The sequence below is a fragment of the Talpa occidentalis genome, unplaced genomic scaffold (assembly GCF_014898055.3).
Source record: "Talpa occidentalis isolate TD23 unplaced genomic scaffold, MPIMG_talOcc4v2.1, whole genome shotgun sequence".
NCBI lineage: Eukaryota > Metazoa > Chordata > Mammalia > Eulipotyphla > Talpidae > Talpa > Talpa occidentalis.
This window is the reverse complement of record NW_026555331.1, coordinates 83,190,675-83,216,982: the sequence shown is the minus strand read 5'-3', so window position 1 is coordinate 83,216,982 and position 26,308 is coordinate 83,190,675. Positions and strand designations below refer to the sequence as shown.

At 34.0% G+C, this 26,308-nt stretch overlaps 1 protein-coding gene across 8 annotated transcripts in view; it reads right to left on the bottom strand.

Annotated features, from left to right (window-relative positions):
• Positions 1 to 26,308, bottom strand: part of AKAP9 (A-kinase anchoring protein 9) — a 147,780-nt gene that overhangs the window by 53,612 nt on the left and 67,860 nt on the right. For 6 of the 8 annotated variants that reach the window (XM_037507653.2, XM_037507644.2, XM_054692324.1 and 3 more), the window contains 6 exons: positions 23,599 to 23,949; positions 22,225 to 22,449; positions 21,012 to 21,152; positions 20,439 to 20,542; positions 17,778 to 17,983; positions 9,425 to 9,657 (listed from right to left, as the gene is read on the bottom strand). In XM_037507653.2, coding sequence (XP_037363550.1) covers positions 9,425 to 9,657; positions 17,778 to 17,983; positions 20,439 to 20,542; positions 21,012 to 21,152; positions 22,225 to 22,449; positions 23,599 to 23,949 — 1,260 coding nt within the window. Of the gene's footprint in view, positions 1 to 297; positions 598 to 9,424; positions 9,658 to 17,777; positions 17,984 to 20,438; positions 20,543 to 21,011; positions 21,153 to 22,224; positions 22,450 to 23,598; positions 23,950 to 26,308 lie in introns of those variants that run through there. The other 2 variants (XM_037507663.2, XM_037507673.2) reach the window with 2 other exon arrangements.

The window sequence follows — 26,308 nt, the reverse complement described above, 5'->3', positions numbered from 1 at the left end:
AAAACAATACTCTTTAAGACAAGCAGGGTTTTTAAAATAGCTTGCTTGGCATAGGAGAACGCAATACTGCCTTGTTCTGCTTTCTAGAATTAAAAGCACAGCTGGGTTGGGGCTCTTAGACCAAATTCAGGACTTCAATAAATCCAAAATGAATGACTAGTAACATATCAAACAACAGATTCTATTCCATTTCCCTTACTAAAAATTTAAAGTTCATTTCTCTATACGTAGTTTTCTAAATTAAATGTCTGAAAAACTAAAAGTATAAGTTAAAGGTATTAAAAAAATTATACTTACTGAGTAAGGTGGGGCAGGCAGTGAGATTTTAGAAATAAGTTTTAATATGTGCCCATTTCTTTTATGAAAAAAATGAAAAATAGAAGTATTAACAATAACTGAGTTACTTTCATCCAAATGTTCACATAGAGGAAAAGGGTAGGGTAAAGGCACACGAGATTCAACCTCATAAATGTCTTCATCCTGTTCTTCCAACCAAGAACCACTGAGTTTGACAGTAGCCAAATAGGTCCTGTAAGAATCCATCCTAGAAGCCAAATCTGCCAATTTTCCTAATTCATTTTATCAGTTTTCCACTATATTAAAAGTTTTTTAGTTTATCAAGATGTACCATAGCAGAAATAAAGTTCTTTTTTAGTACTACCAAGTAAACATAATAGAATTCATACAACTGATAAGATAAACAAAAGAAAAAGCCCTACAAACTTAAAACGAAACAAAACAAAAAACTAGATCCAGTCTTCATTAATATAAACACATACACAAAACAAGCAAAAAAAAAAAAAGCAAGTAAAACACATTTTTAACTAAAATAATTAACTAAATCCTTAATGGAATGGAAGAATGAAAATGTAAATATCTAATTAGCTGAGCAATAAAACTACTTTTAGCATCAAATCTGTCCGTGAAAATAAGGAAGTCTTCCAAGTAGAACCTTGGCAGGGAAGGTCAGGTTTTAAATCTCCATAGTAGCAGTCTCCAGAAATGTAGTAACAACATTATTTCCCTGTTCTTGCTGCTTGACGCAATCAAAAGTAAAAGCTCTTCTGAACTGAGCTGTTCAAACAGGCTCTCAAACTGAGCCAAAGATTCTAGTCAGTGTCCCCTGAGGGAAAGGTCAGAACAGAGGGTGTGGCTTAATGTCTTTACCTGTAGGTATAGTGACAGGTGGAATGTGAATTAATACGCCCACAAAAAAGCCTGCCCAACAAGATCCAAGTTCCATTTAAGAGCCTTCAAAGGGAATTTAGGCAAGTCTACAATGCTTCTTAGATAAGCTAGTGTTTTTCCACTCCATTAAAAATTTTTAAATTTATAATTGTGAAATCAAGTGGGTTTGTTTCCACAAAACCAGTTAGTTCTTCAAGTACATTAAATATTCTTAATTATTTCTGGAAAACTAAACTAATACTTCCTTTTGACATGTCTCTAAAAATAATATTCTTTCTTTTGAACAGTCACTAGAACTAAATATAACACTCCCACATTGAATTGTTTATATAGTGAATGTTAAGGGAAAAATACTTTATTTAAAAATCCTCAGCAATGAAAGCTGTTTTAAATAAATGAAAATTGGGGAGCCTCCCTGGTGGATCAAAGGGTTAAGCCTCAGCACTATGAAGCAATCTGCAGCCACTACAGCATGAGTTCAATCCCTGGCCAGGGAGCTGACCCACATGGTGCAGCAGACCTCTCCTGTCTCACTCACTGCTCCACCCTCAGCAGTGTATTTCAGTGACTCCACCTATTCTGCTTCCTACTCTGTCTCTGGTGAAGCCTCTCACCTCTGCCCTCTCCAACCTCCACACCTCTGGCCTATACCCTAACTCTTGTATGCATAAATAAATAAAATAAATCTTTAAAAAAATAAATGAAAAGGTCTGGGCCTCCCCTGGTGGCACAGGCAGTTGAGCGCAGCACTGTGAAGCTGTCTGCAGCCTCTGCAGCGCCGGTTCGATCCCGGCCAGACAGCAAGGGTCCTACATGGCGCAGCAGACCTCTCCTGTAATGCCCGCTGCTCCCCTCAGCAGTGTATTTCGTCAGTCTGCCTGTTCTGTTCCCTGCTCTATCTCTGGTGAATCCTCTCACCCTCCTGCGCATCTGGCCTGTACCCTGATTCTTGTATAAATAAATAAATCTTTAAAAAAAAATGAAAAGGGTTTCATTTTGGTGCTTTTTCTCTGTCTAGCAATAAAATATCCAATATCCATAAAATCTTTTTTTTTTTTAAAGAGGCATGAATTTTTATTTATTTATTTATTTATTTGTTTATACATGCACTGGGTACAGTCAGAAGCGCGGGAGGGTGAGAGAATTCACCAGAGCCAGAGCGGGGAGCAGAGCAGGCAGAAGGACCGAAGTACACTGCTGAGGGGAGCAGCGGGCGGCAGGAGAGGTCTGCGCGCCATGTGGGACCCTCCTGCGGTGGCTGGGGAGCAGACGGGGATCGAACCGGCACCGCAGAGGCCGCAGAGGCTTTGCAACCCAGCGCTCAACCGCTGCGCCACTAGGGAGGCCCCATAAAATCTTTATCTACTTTTTATATCCATAAAATCTTTATCTGCTAAAATCTTTATCTACACATACTAAAGCAAGCAGGTAATATCAGCAAAAATCCCTTTTCTAGTCACTTTCAGTACATATTAAAGAAGCCAATACACATTTCACAATAAGTTAATAATTAGGGCAGAAAGAATGAGTTTTTCTTCAAATAGTATAGAATCTACAGAGAAATGGTTTGGGAGGGGGGCTGCCTCTTTTAAGTCTAGATTAAGCAATGACAAATTTCTGTTTACTATGGTATATTTATATCAGCCTTCCAGCTAATTTGTGAAACTGTCTTAATAACTGTAAAAAGAGAAGGATTAATCCCAACACTGGTACAACTAAATCTGGGCTGCAGCGGACAAAAAAATTATCAATAATTTAACTGCTCAGTTTTATGAACTGGTAGAAACCATGTTTAGCATATCAAATACTTCTCACTCTTTTCCTGCTCCCTCTGCAAATTACAGTTTATTTTGATTAACTGGTGTCCAATTCCTCTTATTTGAAGTAAACATAAAACCAGTAAGCAAGAAAGTATCCTATTTATAGTAATATTTAGGTCAAGCTAAGAAACAACTACATGAAAAAAAGAAAAAAACAACCTAAAAAAGGCAGAAGATTAAAACAATTTAAAATGGGGCAAACAGTTACATTCAGAAAGGTGATCCGAATTAAAATATTTCAAATTATATTCAATGTTTCCTTATTTTGTAAGCATGTAAAACTTGATACCATGCATGGAAAAAAAACTTGTAAGTATGGGGTATCCCTTTATAATTAGGAACATAAATCAAGGGTAAGAAATTAGTCACAAATAGAGTAAGATTAAGGAGAATAAAAGACTTAAAAACAGTAGTAAAGATGACTGACTATATAGACAAATAGCTCTAATTACAGTGTTAACTAATAGTATATTTTATTGGTTAATGTTCAGTTATCTCTGAATTACAATAATTAAAATTATATTCTACTATGTTTTTGTTTCTGTTTAGAAAACATGTAAAACTTTTGCAATCAAAATCAGTTGAAGTAAAATGGCTTCAATTTTCAGAAGGACACTCAATTTTTAAGTCTCCCTTATTATCCCCAGTTTCAGAAACAAATTTAATGTATATATGAATGCTATTAATTTGGGGCATAGAGTTCTATTTCTCAAATTAAATAGCTTTATTTTAACTATATAGTGTTGTTATTTAACCTTATTTCTCCATAAACATTTCCCTCAAATTGGAACATTTCTGTTGCTCTTTCAGATTTTATTTATTTCTCTAAATTATTTTGTAGAGGGACTGAATCCTAGACACAACATTGGCAGAACCTTCACCTAATAAGCACACTGAGGACAACAACTAGTGGCAAAGTGTGTTTCAACTGTTTGATTATAGTTTTGTTTAGAACACAACAATGATAAAACAAGGTCTTAATTTATTCTACTGTTTTATTCTTAGGGAAAGTTTCCTTTCTTTGAGAAAACACAAATCTTTGGCTTCAGTTCCATTCTAATAAAAATCATTCTGTATGAATTAATTTCTTTTTTTTTTATAGAGGCATGTTTTCTTTATTTATTTATTTATTATATTTGTTTGTTTTGTTTATACATGCACTGGGTACAGTCAGAAGCGCGGGAGGGTGAGAGAATTCACCAGAGCCAGAGCGGGGAGCAGAGCAGGCAGAAGGGCTGAAGTACACTGCTGAGGGGAGCAGCGGGCGGCAGGAGAGGTCTGCGCACCATGTGGGATCCTCCTCCGGTGGCCGGGGAGCAGCGGGGGATTGAACCGGCGCCGCAGAGGCCGCAGGCAGCTTTGCAACCCAGCGCTCAACCGCTGCGCCACCGGGGAGGCCCAGTATGAATTAATTTCTTATTCATTAATTTCTTCCAAGATCTAAGGGAATGTCTTGGTAAATAATCTCTGATGGCTTACATTATCTCTAGATTCTGGAAAACGTTAATTGTTGAAAAAACTCCCATTTCTACCTGACACAAGAATCAAGAATCTGAAACCATGCTCTCAAAGATAATATTTCTGCAAAATTACGAAGAAACTGACTGATGTTAGAAAGATTAACTTGAGGGTATTCTCTAAGGGCTTGAGGATAGCACTTTTCCTCATACAACAATGAAAACTATCCCAACCAATAGGCAGGATGCACCTTACAACTTAGTACAAGGAATAATCACGTAACTTTCACAAAAATTATACATTGTATAAAAACCATACCACTAAAATCGAACAATTAAAAAGAATGAACCTTGAATATTCAAGAATCACAATCTCAAACTCAATCAACTGTAATAATCCCGCTCTCCAATTTTAATGGAGGAAAGCCTCACTGATCCAAAGGCCACATGTTCTACCTTCTACTTGGTACTCTGGATTCCATTCTTACCTATTCCAAGAATCTGACTCTATAAAGCCTCCCTCTGTTCTGCATCTTCAACTTCTCCACTGCTACTCAATATGAACTATTCCTACCTTAAAAAACAAACAAAACATACTCTCCTCAAGAGAGTGCTATCCTCTTTTTTTCACGGCTAAGTGTTATGAAGTTACTGGCTCTATTTCTTCAACTCTGTGAATTCTGAATTGTTCCTCTACGAACTCCATGAAACTCTTCTTATCAAAGCCACTGACAACATCCATACTGAAAACATATAATGGACACTAAATCTTAAGTATCCATACCGCTCTATTTTTGGAAAATCTCTCATTTGGCTTTTGTAACACCATTCACTTGACTTTCCTCTTATCTCCCATTCTTGATGTATATATACTTATTTATTTTTCTTCTCTTTCAACACTCTAAGACCAGCACACACACACAAAATGAGCAATGTACACTCTCCAAAACCATGACTTCAAATGCCTTCAGAAGTCATGACAACTTCTAACCTGTTTTTCCCGCAAACTCTAGTTAAGTAAATATTTTGACCTGATGCCCCTCCTCCATGTATTTCAAACTTAATGTTATCTAAAGCAGGAATTAGTATTCCAGAGCCTCCCTGGTGGCACAAAGGGTTAAGATACAGCACTATGAAGCTATCCGCACCCAGTGTAGCACAAGTTTGTTCCCCAGCCAGGGATTAGACCCACATAGCGTAGCAGACCTTTCCTGTCGCACCTGCTGCTCCCCTCTGCCATGTATTTCAGTAGATATGCCTGTTCTGCTCCCCACTCAGTCTCTGGTGAATCCTCTCACCCCCCACATCTCTGGCCTGCACCACAGCTCTTGTATGCATAAATAAATAAATATAAAAAAAAATTAGTATTCACTTATTTTGCATCCTCTCAGTAAATGAACTATCTTGCAACTTGATTGGTCAAGGATTCATACCTGTTTTCCTTCCCTATTCCTTATCGCCCACACACAGTCATACAACGGCTATCAAATTCAACTTCCTAAAGATATTCTAAGTTACTTTACTCCTCTCTTAATTTACTCATAGAGAGTTTTCACTTGGATTGTTCTGTGGTCTTCTGTTTGTCCACCGTCAGCATTTCTTCCTCACCATCTTTGTGTCTATCCACTTATCACACTGCTGCCTGAGGAATCTCTCTAATACACAACTCTGAAATTTAAATGGGCAAAAGATCTTGACACCTCAACAAAGACATACAAATGGCAATTATGTATATGAAAAGATGCTCCACATATTATTTCAGGTGGGAAGTGCAAATTAAACAACAGTGGGCTACCATTATGCACCTATCAGAATGGCCAAAACCCAACACTGACTATACCAAACGCTGTGAAGGAAATGGAGCAACAGGGATTCTCTTAAATTGCTGGGGGGGATACAAAAAGATACACTAGAAGACACTTTGAAAGTTTGTTATAAAACTAAACATCTTAATATGCATCCTAGTATCCACACTCCTTGGTATTTACCCAAATAAAAAGAAAATTTGTATTCATATAAGCACCTGTCTACTTATATAGCAGCTTCATTCATAAAATGCCAAAACCTGGAAGCAAGCAAGTTGCTCTTTAGTAGGTAAATGCATACACTATGGTAAACATTCAGAAAAAAAAAAATAGTTTTCTAATCATGCAAACACATGGCGAAAATTTTAATGAGTATTTCTAAGTAAAGAAGCCAGTTTGAAAAAAGCTATAGACTGCTTCCAACTAAATGACATTTTGATAAAGGTAAAACTATGAAGACAGCATACAGATCACTACTTGCCAGGGATTAATGGGGAGGCAAGAGATGTATAAGCAGAGCACAGAGGACTTTTTAGGGCAGTGATACTATTCTGCATGATAATATAATGGTGGATATAAGTCATTACACATTTGTCTAAACCCATGGAATATACATTACTAGGAGTGAACCCTAATGTCAATTATGGTATTTGGATGATAATGACAAGTGATGGGGCCCATCAACTGTAAGAAATATATCACTCTGGCGCAGGATTTTTATAGTGGGGTTGGCTATGTGTCTGTGGGGGCAGGAGATACATGCAATACTTCTGTACTCTCCACTCAATTTGCTGTTAACCTAAAACTTCTCTTAAAAATAATGTCGGCCTCCCCTGGTGGTGCAGCGGTTGAGTGCTGGGCTGCGAAGCTGCCTGCAGCCTCTGCAGCGGTGGTTCGATCCCCGGCTGCTGGCGAGTGTCCCACATGGTGTGACAGACCTCTTCTGTTGCGCCCGCTGCTCCCCTCAGCAGTGTATTTCAGTCAGTCTGCCTATTCTGTTCCCAGCTCTGGCTCTGGTGAATTCTCTCACCCTCCCACGCTTCTGTACCCAGTGCTTGTATAAATAAATCTTTAGGGGGAAAAAAAAATAATGTCTTAATTTTTTTAAATTCAAAATTTGGTGTAATTACCTTCTTGTCAAAAAAATTTCAGTAACTCCTCACATCTTTCAGCATAAAGTTATAACTCCTACTTTAGTCCACGGGATTTTGACATCTAACCATTACCCATTCCACTTTGCTCAGCTTCTATCAATTTCCTACATTCTATCCTGGGAATTTACAATACAAATTATCCATTGCCCTTAAACATTTCATGCTGGTTTACATTAACATGCTATGTCTTTTGCCACAAATTTTCTTTTTGACATACCTACTTTGTTCTACTTGTCTTTTAAGCCCTTCCTTTCATTTTCTCTTAGGTTACTTAAGTTAGAAATTACTTAATAAGTTACTTAAATTACTCCACTAACACTCTTCTTGTAATGTCATCAATGACCCCCTCCAAAGTCTATAACATTCATGACTTATCAGCAGTGACGGAGTGATTCATTCTTTTCATTTCCAAAGGGCAGAGCAAGTGGCAGTAAAGAGCACGGACTCTGAATCAGATTGTTTGGGGTCATTATTTAAAGACGACAAACATTTCATTTGAATAGATATTGTTTTGATATGCCTTCTTTGTTGAATGCCAACATTAAGTAACCAAGAGAAAAAAAATAATACATTGATAATGGTGTTAACTAAATAATAGGTTAGCAAATTATTATTTTTTTTTTGGGAGGAGTCATTTTAATGAGAACATGTTTAGCAAATTATTTCAATGGTCACTAATCAAGAGATGATGAAAGAAATGGTCTACAGTCACTAACTTACCATAAAAGTAAGTGAATCTAGTTTTAAAACACAAAATATATGACAACATTGTTAAATTTATTATATCCCATATACAGAATGATTTCTAAGAGAAAAGAAGCAGCATGAATGAAAGCCAGACATCAGAAATAATAAGACATTTGGGCCTCCCTGGTGGCGCAGCGGTAGAGCACTGGGCTGCGAAGCTGCCCGCAGCTTCTGCAGTGCCGGTTTGATCCCCGGCCACCGGCGAGGGTCCCACATGGTGCACAGACCTCTCTTGCCGTGCCTGCTGCTCCCCTCAGATGTGTATTGCGTCAGTATGCCTGTTCTGTTCCCTGCTCTGGCTCTGGTGAATTCTCTCACCCTCCCGTGCTTCTGACTGTACCCAGTGCTTGTATAAATAAATAAGTAAATCTTTAAAAAAATAATAATAATAAGACATTCTTTCAACTTTTCCACTAACTTTTGAAGTACCTATGGATGCAGGATATGCCGAATAAAGATATATCAATAAAAATGTTAATAACAGCTTTATAGCTAATCACAATGCATACGATCTTGATTATATACATTACGATTCTACAGTGGCTTGAAGCTATACATTTTTTAAATACATAAGGTAGTTTTATTTATTTTAAAGCAACAAATAATATTAAAACACTGCAGATATAATAACTTCAGACATAATTACAATAGGTTGTATAAATACTTAATAGGGAAAATTACCATTTAAGTTATAAATATAATGGTTATATCCCTTAAAATGCCATAAAAATAGTAATTTAATGCAGAAACTGTCCTACATTCTAATTTTCTACCCAGACATGGTTTCTAAAGTGAGGTAATCACTCCCATTTGTGAAAAGGTTGCGAAAATCACAAAGAAATTATAGGTAGGATTTGTAATCATAATAGTGTTGTGACATGCCAGAGCATATGGTTTGTTTTAGAGATTCCTTATATCATTCCTCAAATAACATACTAATAGAATATTTCATACAATGATGAAATGAATATTTCCTTTGGTATAGAAAAAAGTAATGCTTAAGAATCTAGAAAATTTGAAAGTTAAAACAACACTGAATTTCAAAACCTGAGGAATCCATCACTATATTACATTAACCCTCGTTACTGAAAAAGACTACTGATATCAGTATTGGCTGCCACAAACACAATCATTTATTAAGGGAGAGTCTAAATTTCTAGGAGACAATAGAGATAAAACACTTAGTTGTTCCTTGGCTTAACTTAAAAGAAAACCTAATTCAAACTCGGTACATAGTAATATAAGGAGGTTACCTGACTACTAGTTTCACTTATGACTTCTAGAAGTTTTCCAACTGCTGCTTGTAGTCGAGAGCTAATATTCAGCATAAGTTCTTCATTTTCAGGGTCTATTTCAGTTCCAGCAAAACCACTCCTCACAAGCCGTTGTGACAGTTCTGTTCCTTCTTCTGTTACTTTTGACCACACGCTACTATCATTTCTTGGCATATCATTTCCAGAATAAGAGGACATAGAGTCATCTGTAACTAAATAACAGTATTACAGGCATAAATCAGCTACAACTAATAATTACAGTAAAAAAGTTACAAAATAAAATCAAATGAAAAGTTGCAATAACTGAAACTACAAGATCTTTTGGTAACAACTGCAAAAATAACAACAAAATGAAATGGCAAATACATAATATAATATGTAATAACTAAGTAGGTACAAGAATGAGAAGGATAATGTTAAGACAATAGGCTTTGCAGAAATTAATGTTTGGGTTGCATAGCATTTTCTTCTTTGATAACAGATATTTACTACGTGCCCATTATATAGGGTTTACTAAATACTGGAGACACACAGCTGGCAAGATCTGGTTCCTATCATCGAGGGCATTACATACAGTGCAATAAGCAAACATTCATAAACAACTATATGAAAAGTAGAAACAAAAACAAAAGACAAACATTGTACTATGGTATGTTCCAGGTATAAAGAAAGATTGAAAAAGAGCATTATTTTATCTGGAGTATACAACTTGATGTTAGAGCATTGCATTACACTGGGTAGCATTACCAGCTCTGGCTACACTGTAAAAAAGGGACTAAAATCACTTGGTAGCTTGGTACTTTTGTAAGGGATTTACTGGGAAGAAGTTAGACTGATAAACAGTTCTAAATTTAACTATGCATTTATGTATCTATGTTATTTTTATTTCTTATATAAAGAAAGGCTTGGAAGTGTATTCTCTAAACTGAAATAAAAACATAGGTCATTTATCACTGCCATTAAAAACAGTACTCATCTATGCTACAACTCATCTATGCAGGCTACAACTCAACAATGCAACTTTCCTAGAGAAGAAATACCTGTTTTTTATTATATGTAGTTTACATTTCTTATCAGTAATTATTATATAAAGTTAGCAAATTAAAAGTGGAGAAAATTTTAATTTTTAAATTTATTCAACTGATAGTCACTCAGGAGAAAAAAGCTACTTTTTTTTAATTAACTTTTTTAATTTTTTACATCATTGTTCATTTTTAAACAATATTTGCTTCCACCCATCCCCTTAGGTGTAGTTCCCATAGAGTTTCCTTCCCCAATGCACCCGTGCACCATCACCTCAGTCCCCTGTGCTCCTCTCTCCCTCCCTCTGATCCCTCTCCTGCCTCCTCCCCTGCAGTATGTCTCTGATTTATAATTGTCTTTGTTGTGTTTTGTACTGCTATTATTTTTTTTACAATGATGTCTTATTTTGTTCCCCTATATTCCTGCTGTAAGTGAAACCATCCGATATTTTTCTAGAAGAGACATTTTATTAAAATATCTTACTATAGTAGCTATTATGCCGGACATTGCTGATGGCACAGGGTTTTAAAGCATTATCAAGCTATCACCAGCCATGTGGCATGAGTTCAATCCCTACCCATGGCGCTAACCCACATGGTGCAGCAGACCTTTCCAGTCTTGCCCACTGCTCCCCTCAGGAGTGTGTTTCAGTGGATCCAACTGTTCTGCTCCCCACTCTGTCTCTGGTGAATCCTCTCACATCCTGCACATCTGGCATACACCCCAGTTCTGTATGCATAAATAAAAATACACACAAAAATTGGTAGCCTTCCTATATGTAAACAATCAATCTGAAGAAGAAGAAATCAAGAAAATCATCCCTTTTATAACTGAAAAAAAATCAAATACTTGGAATAAACCTAAGAAAAGAAGTGAAGGACCTATACCAAGAAAATTTTTAAACACTGTTAAAAGAAATCGAAGACACAAAGAAATGGAAAGATAGCCCCTGTTCATGAATGGCAACAGCAGCAGCTGAGCAATCTCGATCATAGAACACCCAAATACAATGGAAGTCAGTGTGAAAAAAGCTGAGAGCAACTATAAAAAAACCTTTTATGTACCATAAAGTCTTCAATCAAGTTTAAAAAAAAAATAACCCAGTCAAAAAATGGGCAGAACAGCTAAAAAGTCACTTCTCCAAAGAGGAAATGCAAATGGCCAACAGGTATATGAAAAAAATGTTCAACATCACTTGTTATCAGGGAAATGCAAATCAAAACCACAATGACATACCACCTTACACCAGTGAGAATGGCACATACTTAAAAAACTAGCAATGACAAATGTTGGTGAGGATGTGGAGAAAAAGGAACTCTCCTACAAACTGGTCCAACCACTATGGAAAGCTGCATGGAGGTTCCTCTAATATGGAGCTTCCATATGATCTAGTAATTCTATCCCTAGGTAGCTACCCAAAGGACACAAAAACATTGATTCAAAGGGACACCTGCATACCTATGTTTATTACAGCACTATTTACAATAGGTAAGCTATGGAAACCACCCAAATACCCCAAAATAGATGACTGGATCAAGAAGATGTGGTATATATACACAATGGAATATTACTCAGCAATCAAAAAGGATAAACTCATGCCATTTGCAGTAACAAGGATGGAGCTGGAAGGGATTATGCTCAGCAAAATAAACTAGAAAGAAAAAGAAAAATATCGGATGATTTCACTTATAGGAGGAATGTAGAGGACCCAAATAAGGGATCAGGAAAAAAAATAACTATAATAAAGTAAAAATCAAAACCAACAGGCAATCACAGACCAGAGACATAATGTAGGGGAGGGAGAGAGATCAGGGTAGGAGTAGGAAGAGCACAAGGGACTATGGTGATGGTGCACAGGTGAATTGGTGGTGGGAATTTCACAGGAAATCATACATTGTACAAAAATGAAGGATGATGTAATAAATATATATATATAAAATAAAAATATTAAAAAAATAAGGAGCTGTGCCATCAGCTCTCTCAATCTCATGTAATAATGACATCAGAAGTAGTTTCAGATACAAGATCTGTATTCAACATAATTCAATATTCACTAAGCACCTCCTCTGTACAAGTTACTGGCTGAAGAACCCAACCCTGCATTGCACGAAATCATTTTAAATCTTTGCTATTACATAGGTTTAAAAATTCTTAGTGTAATCAGTCCTTTATCATTAGTGTTGTGTGCAAAAATGTTCTCCCAGTCGGTGGGGTTTCTCTTTGTTTTTGTTTTTGTCTCTTTTGCTGTGCAGAAGCTCTTTAATTTGATGTAGTCCCAGCTGTTTATCTTTGCCTTCACTATCACTGCTTTGGGTGATGTGTCTGTAAAGATGTCTTTGATGTGAATATCACGTAGTGTTTCGCCTATATTTCCTTCTATGTATTTTATGGTTTCAGGTCTTATGTCTAGTTCTTTAATCCATTTTGAGTTGATTTTTGTGTATGGTGTGAGGTAGTGGTCAAGCTTCATTCTTTTGCATGTAGCGACCCAGTTTTCCCAGCACCATTTATTGAACAAACTTTCTTTGCTCCAATGCATAGTCTTTGCTCCTTTGTCAAAGATTAGTTGACCATAAATCTGATCACAAAAATCTGCAAAGAGCTGATGAAACTCAACAACAACAAAGAAAATAATCCAGTCAATAAATGGGCAGAAGAGCTAAAAAGAAACTTCTCTGAAGAGGAAATGAAAATGGCCAACAGGCATATGAAAAAATGTTCAACATCACTTGTAATCAGGGAAATGCAAATCAAAACTACCATGAGATACCATCTTACACCAGTGAGAATGGCACATATTAAAAAAACTAGCAACAACAAATGTTGGTGAGGTTGTGGAGAAAAAGGAACTCTCCTGCATTGCTGGTGGGAGTGCAAACTGGTCCAACCACTATGGAGAGCTGTGTGGAGATTTCTGGACCTACTAAACATAGAGCTTTCATATGATCCAGCAATTCCACTCCTAGGTATCTACCCAAAGGACACAGAAACATCCATTCCAAAGAGCACCTGCACCCCTATGTTTATAGCAGAACTATTTATAATAGCTCAGCTTTTGAAACAACCCAAATGCCCAAAAATAGATGACTGGATTAAGAAGATGTGGTACATATATACCATGGAATATTACTCAGCATTCAAAAAAGATAAACACATGCAATTTGCAGCAACATGGATGGCGCTGGAAGGGATCATGCTCAGCGAAATAAGCCAGAAAGAAAAAGAAAAATACCGGATGGTCTCACTCATAGCAGGAATCTAGAAAACTTAAATAAGGGACCAGGAAAATGAATAACTATAAGAAAGTGAAAATCAAAATCAACAAAAAACTATGAACCAGAGACACTCTATGGGGGGTAGGGGGCGGGAGGGGAGGGATTGGGGTCAAAATAAGGGGGTTGCAACTGTATGGGGAATATAAAAATAAAATTTATTATAAAAAAAATTCTTAGTGTAACAGTTTAGTGTTAGTGTAATAGATAATAATTTTGACTCTTTTTATTCTCAAAATTAAAAAACAAAGGTATCAACTTGACTGGTATTTACTTACATTATTACATGTATTCAAAATTGAATGTCTCCATAAAAAGGATTAACATTCATCAGTTCAAAATCATTTGGCAATTCAAAATGAATTCATATAAAGTACAGTATAACGAATATAACAAATTTACTAAATAAAATACAGTCTAGAAAAGAAATGAAATTTTTGAAGTAGTCATGGAAGAAATACTACATTTATAACTGTTTTAAAAAGCTGAATATACCTATATTATATACAGCATCTTTATCTGAGAAAGTAAATGCATTCTAGTGACATTTTCTAGTGTCGTCTGACACTAGACATTAATGAATACTGAGAATGTCTAGTGAAATTCTTGTGACACAATCTGATACAGAAAATTTGACAAATCTGAGGAAAAATAGTCTAATATGATAGGAAGTCAAGGCTTTATGGGATGAAAGTATGTAGAGAAGTGAGGATGAGGTAGGAGAGAGAGCTGAAAAAAGGTAGGTAGTTGGATCCAAGTTGTAAATGGTCTTACAAGTTTATAGGAACATTGGAGGTTTTGCTACAAATAACAAGGAGGTAAATAATTTTTTGAGTATGAAGATAACATCAAATCTGTGAATCACAAAGCAAACTGTAGACTGGTTAGAAAAGCTACTTCAAATTGCCTTAGTAAGAAGTGTTGAAGATATAAAATAAGATGAATGGGGATCGGGACTAGGATTATAGCATGTTAATACCACATAGATGACAATAAACTGCTTAGGTTAAAGAGGGGTGGGTGATATGACAGCACATTTTCTGCACAAAGGCCCTCTGAAGATCTCTAGGGTTCCAAATGGAAACCACTTACTCTAGTCTGATTCTTGTACTTGACATGAGTAAAGTGAACTGAAGTCCTGGGAAACAAAGATATTTTGTTTATAGCAAGCTAGAACAAGGATAAATGGTCTTCTGATAATTAATGCAGCATTCTTTCTATAACCTCACACTGTCCATAAAAGAAGTTGCAGCAAGTAAGATTCAATTCCTGGCTTCTAATCATAAGCTTTCTATTATTGAATCATCACGAACAGTCCTAAAGGAAATATTCTTTGACTACCTAGATGGGAACTCTTTTACGAACCAGTCTAATATTCACTCAAGTTCAAATGATTTCACAGTGGCTCAAAATTTCCTTTCAATTTCATAAAGAAAGTTACTCATGAGGAAGCAAACATTTGCAAATCAATTAATTTTTTTTAGAGCGTTAACAAGTTCATACATGTTTACTATCCAAACACGTTCAGACTTGAAGGCTGAAAATAGATTACAAGTGCTACTACCGACAACAAAAAGTCACATATGAAAACTGAGAAGCAAAAACTGTTTCATAATCAGATTAAGACTGAACTTTTTGTTTTATAAATAAGAATATAAAATATTTTTTTAAAAGTTTATCATTTTAAAATATATTTTAAGAGATCATTTTAGTTTTTCAATAATGCCATCATTAAAAATCAGAAAAAAATGTTACATAGGAAACACAGTGTAAATATATTAAAACCAGCTTTTCCTACAAAATTTTTTAAAAAATTCAAAGTTTAAAATTATAATTATATTAATTAATATTTCCTTCCAGACACAAAATGGATCGCCAGTGTCCCAAACAATACTAATGGTAATCAGAATTTCATTAGTAAAACTAGCACAATATTGCCAAACACACACATCAAACCAAGTAAATAAATGGAAAATGACATTATAACCAAGGATTCTAATACCAGCAAAACTTTTATCTCCATTATGTTATTCTGTACACTGTATTTCTGAACTACAGATTTAATTTGTTCTCTTGTATCTTGCTATTAATATTTCAGTGTCAACTTAGAGTAAAATAATTAAAAGATTCAACTGATGAAAATAAAAGCAAAATGGTTTGAAGTAAAATATTAAATACTATGATTTTATCTTGCTTTGAATTGGAATCTCAGTGCCTCCTTCATTAGACTGAATTGCTATAAAGCAGAGAGCATAAAGAAGTTGTTCAGTAAATGTTTATAGAACTGAACTGAATAAACTGCTTATAACTGAAAACGTATCATATCATTGGATATCCTAAAATGGGACACAGACATATCTAACACACATTGGGAAATGCTATGGCTGAAACTTCAGCAACCACCCAGAGAACTGCTAACAACAAAAAGAAACATAAAATGTTTTTGTAATCTATACAACATTCTTCAGAATACGAGTGTGAATATGGACTAGTGCTTAGCAGGACAGTAAAATACCCCTATGTGGTTAAGTAAAATCAATTTATGAAATAATTGCTTTTTTAAAATGCATAAGATAATAAAAACATTTACAGAGACACCAAGAAAATATTACCCCATTCTTTTCTAAACATCAAGATATCATATGAAAAAAAAAAAGCCTTTGATACAATAGTGAAGTTAATTTGCAAAATACTACAAAATTTGAGTTGAATTTAGAAGGAAATTTTTAAAATACAGTTTTATTTTACTATAAGCAGTTTAATAAAAATTATCTTTGAGTTGGATTATTTTTAAAATGATTTTACTTAAAATTACAAATTAAGATTTTTCTTGCACTTAGAAACACACCATTGGCATAAATGCAATTAGGAAAACCTTTCTCTAAGTGAGATAATTTCTTCTCATTTGTCCACATTAAACTCAGCAAACAGAAAGTGCTCAAAAAGCAAATAAATTGACATGTTAAAATAGCAATCTCTAACGGGGAAAGAAGTACTTGGGTGTGGAACGGCAATGGAGTATGGTTCAATCTTTTTTTCCCGGAAAATATTTATTTATTTATGCATACAACAACTGGGTACAGGCCAGAGGTGTGGGGGTGAGAGAATTCACCAGAAAGAGGGGGAGCAGAACAGGTGGACTGACTGAAATACACTGCTGAGGGGAGCAGTGGCAAGACAGGAGAGGTTTGCTACGCCATATGGGTTGCTCCCTGGCCAGGGATGGAACTTGTGCTGCAGTGGCTGTGGGCAGCTTCATAGTGCTGAGACTTAATCCTTTGTACCACTAGCGAGGCCCCAGAGGTTCAATCTTCTAATGTAAAATTCCAGACCTTATCTTTCTCTGTCTGACAAAAACTGTACCCCTTTTTGATTTCTTCATTCCCTCTTTAGCAAGGAACAAGGAATTAAATACAACAAAAGACTGAAGTTCAGCAATGTGAAAACAAGAAATTCAAAGACAAGCTCAGCCCACATAGCTGGAAGACGGGAAGATGGCTAAGTCATGTCAAGATGTATTCTCTGTATCCACATAAATTCTGTTATATTTCAAACTGCTTTTCCAAAAGGACCTATAGGACAGTCCAAAGACCAACCCTCAGGTTTTCTATAAGACTTTCTCTTAACTATCTAACATGTATGTGAAACTGATGTTTGACTTGTATAAGTGCTTTATTTCTAACCTTGCCTTAATTTATACATAAGGTACTTTCAAGATGTTGCCCAGACTTCATAGATAAATTGGGAAGAGTACTGAGTGGTGATGTAGAAATTTTCTTTTATTGATGGACAAATGAAATAACTTCTGATTTATGTAACACAACAGTAACTGAGTATGTATGATGATAACTCTCAGATACCCATTTGGCAAATGCTATATAATAACAATGGTTTGAGAGTGGTGCTTTTGGTGATCTTTAAGTTAGAAAATACTTTTATAACCTCTCCTGTATTTTCAACACATAGTAAAGTGGCTTGAACTTAACAAGATTAACTGAAGAAAATGAAAATAGTTCAGCAATATATAAAACTAATACCTCCTGGGTGTTCCTCATGGACACATGACTTTAGAGGTGCCTCTGCCTCTGCCCTCCAAATCAAGCTGAGAGATGACTGGCCTTTACTAGATCTATCAAGAATACCAAGGACATGGCGACCAATTGTTTCTTCAACAGCTGCTGTTGTCTTTACAACTTCCAAGAAGATCTTCAGAAGTCTGTTATTAGCTTTCTGGAGAGCATACCTGTATAGATACAGAAACATTTATTAAAATGTTTAGTCTCTTACAAGTGAACACTTTGCTACATCCCACAAAAAAATGCACTATAAATTTCACTAAAGAAAAAATATTATCTTCTCTATCAAAATAATATGCACTAGCACCTACAATGAAGGCTTTCTGTTTTTTATATAGAGCTGTATTATAAAATATATTTTCTTCTGAAAAATTTTGGTCATCAGTGAGCCATATAACATTTAAAAGTGTACCACTTTACTGACCTGAAAGAAATCAAATAAATAAAGTTTTAAGCTAGTACAGTTTCCAGATAGAAGAAATTATAAAGACATGCAGAAAGGTAAGTTTTAAAAATTGTAGTACAGTGGAGGACTAAGGATGCCTTGGTAATGGGAATGGTATGGTAACATACACCTGAAGAGGTGAGACCCTCTATTTCTGAACCATGTTACCTTAATAAAATGAAATTATAAGAAAAAGTATGGTATTACGCAAGCAAATTAAAACTATTAAAATGGTACATTTATGATTATTAGCACAATTTTTACATTTTTTATGTCAAACATTTTAAAGCATGATTTTATAATTCTGTCCTAAAAAATGTGTTAGCATTTCTACAACTATATAATGATAATCTAGATGATTAAATTACAAAAATAGGCAGACACCTGTTATATAATTTCACTATCTGCCAATACCAGAGGAAGTATGAGAAGCTGTTTTTTCATGTGTCTGCTCCAGAGACAGAAGTTCCTCAAATTGCACATGACACAACATTTTGGTCAGTAAATGAAGAATCTGTTTTCAACCATATGCAATGGTGTATATCTCTTTCTCAAAAGACAAATAGTGCATTCTTATTTTGAAAAAATAAATATACTAACCACCTACCAAAATATCTCAGCACTTGGACATTATCACTGGTAAACTTTAATGCCTATCCTCTTTAGACTTTCCCTACCCACTTCTGTCTTTCTCAGAATGCATTAGCATTCTGAGAATGCATTTGTTTCTAAAATTTAAAAACAAATATGGAATTATCCTGGCCAAAGTGTATTTGTATGCCTTCTTATTTAACATAAACATCTTTCCAAGTCAGGATATATACTTCTACAAGTGATGATCAGAAGATTATGTGGTTAATCTTCTGAATAATTAAATAACTCTCTTATCAGCTTAATACAATAAAGGTATATCAGTAGGAAATTTTATATCTAATATATGTAGACAAAATAAGAGAAATTTTCATAGTAATGGCCCATTGACTTAAGACAGTTTTCTCAACTTCACATTGTAAGAGATCACCAACAATCAGGTTAAAGGACATCTGCTTTCCCAGGCGCATGACATAATTATTTTTAGACAAGGTAATAAAAGGAGTTCTCTTTCAGGACTTGTCAAGTGAAGGAGTTCTATTTTTGCACCTAGATCAAGTTCTCTGTTTAAAGATATTAAAAATAAAACTATCATTAATTTAGTAGGAAGTAAGTCAAGGGTGGTGTTTTACTTTTCCTGAGATATTTTTAAGGCCCAAACACCCCAGGACTAGGATAACTGAAACTTATTTCTATGTAAAAGAAATTTTTAGAATTAATACAGTTTTTAAAATGCAATAGTAAGAAGAAATAAATATGAATATTCATTTTATTAGCACTCACTATCAAAATTCCTAAAATTTAATAGTACATAATTTTAAAAATATACCAATTTGAAATAAATAACCCTAATTTTCATACACTGTCTTTCTTGTTTGAAAGACATAATGACTGTGTTCCATAATGATGATCATGGGGAAGCCAAAATGTTAGGGGCCAAATTCCTCCATGCAAGCGAGGAAGGAGGTAGGAAGACACAAAGGGTTGACAGTCACAGAAATTGGAAAAGGAGGAAATTAAGTTAGTAGATACTAGTTTTAATGTAAAGTTAAATTATTTTCATTTGAACAAAGCAAGTATTAAAATATGTGCTTAAAGTCTTTAGTATTAATGTGGGGTAACTATTTTCTTAAAGCTTTACATTTTTATATTACCTCCTACAATATCAGAGTAAGAGGAAGTTTTGTTAACATCAGATCACTAATTTATTCCTCAGCAAAACTGGAATGTGGATTAAAAGTTCTCATCTGTTAAGCAATAAAGGAAAAGAGCTAGATATGGACGATCACACTTAAAATTGCACATGAGCAGAATAAAATTTATCAAGGAATTTTCAATAACCAAATAATGCCTTTTCACTTACTGAGTTAAATATATGATCAATATCAAATCCAAAATTATTTTATAAACAAGATTTTTAAAAATGCTTGTCTATTTAATGATGGAAAATTGATAATTCTTTATATACATAGTATAGTGAACAAATAACAGTATTAGTTGAAAAATAAGCACAAATTAAAACTATAACATTAAAACAACTATTTTAAATTCATTTTTCACTGGAAAAAATACACATTCTTGTGTACCTTTCACTGGACAGAGTATCAGGAGGGACATCTTCAGGTTGTCTATCCAATTCCTTTTCTTTAAGGGTTTGCTCTTCAACTTCCCCTTGGTTTCCATTTTCATTCTGTTTAAGTTTGTGCAAAGGTAGATAGGACAAAACAGAAAGAAAACCTGTCATCTTGGAAATAGCATATCATTCTTTTATATTATTACAAAGCACAAATGAAACTTTGGATACAAAATACCGTTTGAAAAATCTATTTAACTATTTTATTAAGAGATTAGCATTATCAAAAGAGTGCACAGATGAAAACAATTTTAATGAGTTCAAGCTAATGCATGCTATAGAGTGACAAGAAAATGTTAGGTTGCTCCTTGGTGAAACAACAGTTGCTGCTATAGCAAGGTCTAATTCAAATTACCATAAGTGAAATGTATAAGGTATCTTGACTCCACCTACCTTACATGTATGCAATCACAAATACATTAAGCTCAAAACCTATAAAAAATACACTTCACACCAACAACAAAGACAAACAGATCCTACTGCATTGTTGATCCATTACTCCTAGATGGGCCAAAGTCCATACTACCTGTGTTTGCGTACTGCTGTTGCGCAGCTCACAACACAGCTTCTCTCTTCCAGCTAGAGACAGCTGCTTTAATGCATCCAGTTCCTCTAAAAGCACCCTCTCTCTCTCTGTAACCAGGTTTTCATTATCTATTGAGGATCTCTAAATAAGAAAAAAGGTCATGAGAGAATATTGTTTGCGATAGAAGAAAAAGCAGAAATACTAAGCAGATTTCTTTTAACCCCCTTGGAACCAGCAGGTCCTGGTTCTACCTATGATCCAATACCGTGATTAGGGGTTAAAAGTATATATAAAGTTCAATGCAAAATTTTAAACTTAAAATAAGCTAGTTAAGCTTAAATGTTCAGGAATCTGTACAGCTCAATTAACAGCATACTGATACAACTGATTTTGCATTGAAAATTCAGAAGTCTAAATTCACAAAATTCAATGAAGAAAAGCAAAATTAATTTTCCAAATGATATACTTTATTTTCAAAATCTCAAATTTCCTATTATTCAATATTTGAAAAACAAAACGTATTTCAAGAGTTCTGGTTCTTACATCTCCTTTTAAATTTTCAAACTGAATTAAATAAATCTGTTTTCAAAAGAACTTTTAGATAAATGTTTATTGCTTTTCTGCAGTGATTTTGTAAGTATATTATGTATAGCAATTGATAAGACTCCAGCACCCAAATAATAAGGATATGTAAATTTAGTCAGGAAAGTGATAAGAATGTTAAGTAAATTTGATTTCTCAAATCGAGAAGAGATGTTTCTCTGGAGAAAATTCCAGAAACATACTATTTTAGATTCCCAATCTTGATTAAAAGATAGATTAAAGGTAGATAAAGGAAACCTTGTAGATGCTAATTGGTAGAGTCATATATCTATAAATGAATATAAGAAAACTGTATATCAGCATAATTAATTTTCAAAATTGTGAAGGTGACTTTGCCAACTGTGGTCAATAGAATGACTTAAAATAGAAACTTTACAGACACTTTCCAGTGCCCATAAAGGTACTTAATAAAGTGGCAGAGCGAAAATGCACTCTAAGGTTGATTTAGGTGTCCCTAATAATATCTAAGGCTGTTGTGCTGGTAGAGTCTACTCCAGATGTTAAATATTTATATCTATTCATATCTTGGCAATATTTGACTTTATAAAAGGTTATACAAAGAATATGGCTATTTTAATTGGGGAGAAAGGAGAATGTGTAAGTCTTATACCTGGGCTAATTGTCTATTCAGTCTCTTAATCTCTTCTTGTAGTTGTTCTTGGTCTTCTCGCTGTCTCTCCATTTGGCGCATGTGTGCCTGCCTTAACAATTCTGTTGCCTGTTGATGTTCTTGATATTGTCGTACAAGTTCCTGTCTCATGTCTTCCAACTGCTCTTCATTTAACATTAGTTGTCTAGAAGCATCCATGTTTGATTCCAAAATTTCATCACAGATCTAGAAAAGTGAAAAAAACAAAAACCCCTCAACCACAACACATTTTGTAGAAAGCTGTCAGCATCAGTATTTTAAATAAATATCAAAGTAATTCTATTAATCCCATGAAGCACCAGATATTATATTCCCACTATTAAACTAAAATAATTTTTTAAAAGGCATCTGTTTTAATTATAATTGCAAATCAATGTGAAGCTGGTTTACTATCACACATTATTCTCCAAAAGCAAAATAATTATTAGTTTAGATGTTATCTAAATTTGAAAGAAGAAAAATAAAGATACTCAAGATTCCTTCTACTCTTAATGAAGTCATAACTCCATATTCCTTTTCCTATTTTATGGGGAAAATATCAGCTGTAATATCAAATGGAATATCTATATTTTAAAATTAAATTTATAAAACATGAGAAGCTTTACCTTTCTAATTTCTATTATGCACTGGTCATCACAGTACTATGGAGAAATGCTTGATATGAAATAATCTTCAATACATTTTATTTGAAAATAAAGGTTTTATGTTCTACTTGTTCATATTCTTAATATATCAATTTTTTTATTGAGTATATAAATTCTCCTTAAAGAGCTATTATTTCAAATAATCATTCGGCCTGAACAGTTACTGGTAAATTAAAGGTTTTCATGAATACCTCAGAAGTCTTGTACTTCATAAGGAGTTCACAATTTTATTTGAATATGGCTATAAACAAGATATAACCTTTCCTGAACATTAATAAAAAACTAAATTTAGGTAATTCTGAAACAGGATTTATTATTTTCTGTTAAAGGCACTAGAGAAAGAATACTTTAAATTGTCTTCTTAATTAGATAACTACATCATTAAATTTCTCATACATATCACTAAACTGTAGTATAATTATCCTGAACGGATTGAAACAAAATCAATGTAGGTATAACATATGAGACTTTACTATGCACAATGTGCTTAAGATATACAAAAATATTATGATCTAGAATTGTTTATTAAGTCATGTATTCATATGCCTTACAGGAAGCAAAACATTCATAATGTGACTCTTAAGTCTAAATTAGACTTGATACATTCCTTCTCCACTAAGTAACATTACTACTAACATATCAATAGAGAAGTCAATTCTGTAAGATTTTATATTCAAGGAGTCATACTTACAGACTCTTTGGCTGTAAATATTTTCTCTTTGGAGAACATTTCCTCTGAAATAGCCAATTCATGCTTCTTTGATCCTAGTGTATCATCAAGATTATCATTATTTGACAACAAAACTTCATTTCCATCTTCTCCTAATTCTTTACTAAGTGGTTTAAATTCTTCTTTAAATTTCATATCTCTCGCCTTAGAAGTCTGAAAAACAACTTGGCCCTGTGATAATTCGTTTAAAAAATGTTGCTCTTGCTGACAGAGTGCATGTGCTTGTATTGATGATGTAATATCTTCTTTTTCCTCAGATATTCTAGATAGCTCAGCTTGTTGAGCAAATGCTATACTCATTGACACAATGACCTTAAAAACAAACAAAAAGGGTTGGATCAGGAGAAATTTAAAAACAATTTACCACTCAAAATTCAAAGAATTAGAAAAAAGAATGGCTGCATGGTTTTAAACTAAAAGAAATCCTATAATCAATAAAACAAGAAGATAAAGAGTCTCTAATTTACAATGAATCTACAAGTATTATTTTACCACCTGTATGTCTAAATTTTTAGTTTCTTCTTAAAACAACAAAAAACAATCAATACAGGAATGAGAAAGAATAAAAACTCTTAGATTTCTTTCTTCCAAGAAAAGTTACTATTAACACTTTAGTAAATACTTGAACAAATCTTTCTTTTCTTTACATGTAGATATGGATAAGAACAGACTCAGATGTGTTTTTCTTACAAAAATGTGGCCACATTCTAACATTATATTCTACTTTTATATTTTAACTATAGCAAACATCTTTTAAAGAAATACCTTTCTATATACAAAAGTATATACTTTCTATATACAAAAATTTCATATAATTCATTTGTATACACTGTATACATTGCATAAATATTTAGGGCAACACATTTAAATGAACTGAAATCATACAAGTTGTTATCTGACAACAAAGAAGCTAAAATTATTTATTAAATGATGAACATGAGAGTATCTAAAAACTCCAAAGTTGTTGAAATAAAATATCTGGATTAAATGGAAATTTATAGACTACAGTTTAAAAGAGGACTTAAAAGTAAACTTAGAACTTTAAATACATACATTAGAAAAAAGACTTTTTAGAAACTAGAACAAAGAGCTAACGGAATCAACTATATTAATGTTTTTCAATGTTTTTTCACTACAACCACGGTAAATGGACATATACAACAAAAAATAAACTTTATATAGTTTAACCTTTCTATTAATGTAGAAATTCTAGTCTCAAAGCAATAAATTATTCTTATAACTTAAGAATGAGTTACAATTCAGTTTGAAAACTTTTGTCCTATATATTGCCTAATTTCCATATCGAGTTTTATCCCCAAATTCTAGATTGATATAACCAACCACTTCCTCAACATACACACATTTAATAAATGTTTTTCATTTTGTGAGGCCAGGGATGAATTCTTAAGACTACCACTCCTCTCCAAAAACTACTCTTTTGCAGTCCTTTCCATCTGACTAAAAACATGTAAGTAAATAACATTCCATGCCTTCCCGTTGCTTAGGTCAAATAATTGGGATAACAGTTTGCCCTGAGGGCAAGTCTTTCCTCCCTTTTCTCTATATGCTTTCTTTCTGTGTCTAGTTATTAACTGCTGAGGAGATAATGTCATACCAGAACTTCACAATAATTCACCAAATTGGTTCCGTGAATATGGGGTGATAGAACTGAATCAACTGTCCTCCCAATTCAGCAGAGCTACCAGTTAGGCAAGTATATGTCGTCACAATTTTGCCAGGTCTCATGGCCACCTCTCCGGGAAATCTATTGGAGTAATTATTGGCTTTTCTCATTTTCTTAAATCTCATATTCTTAAAATGTGTTCACCCTGATATCTTCATCATATGCTCTCATTTCCTTCATGATTCTCCTCTACTGTCATTTTTTAAAAATGAGGCCAACTTTGATAATCTATTAAATAACACCATCCTACTCCCCATGAATTTCCTAGTCTAATGATATCTTTTTTTTGTCTATCTGTGGAAGCAAAGATTTTAATCTTTTTTTCTCTGCTATACTCTTGATATTTGGAACACTATCTGGAATTGAAATGTAAATGAATGTCTACTTCTAGTAGTATGTACCCAAATCACAGATTGAATCTAACGCGATCTACCCTGTGACTCACTATCCTTCTTGGGCTTCTTCTATATACCCTGTGCTTTTAACCATGAAAAGAAAGCAGGGAGCACCCCCATTGCATGGAGACTGAACAACATGGCACTGAAAAACCACTCAGTTAATGAGAAAATCAAAGAAGAAATTAAAAAATATCTTGAGATGAATGACAATGAGGACAACTTTCCAGGACATATGGGACTTAGCAAACAGTATTAAAAGTATATGGCAATACTGCCCATATCAAGAAGCAATAAACAACCAAATTGCCCACCTTGAGGACTAGAAAAAGAACAACAAAAAAATCAAACGCCAGTAGAAGAAAGGTAACAATAAAAATTAAAGCAGAAATAAATGAAATAGAAATAAAAAAGAAAATCCAAAAGATAATGAAACTGAAAGCTAGTTCTTCCAAAAAATAAATAAAAGACAAACCTCTAGCAAGGCTCACAAAGGGAAAAAAGTGAGAAAACCTGAATAAGTAAGATTAGAAATGAAAGAGGAGAAATTACAACAGCAGAAATCCAGACTACTATGAACATTTGTATCCAA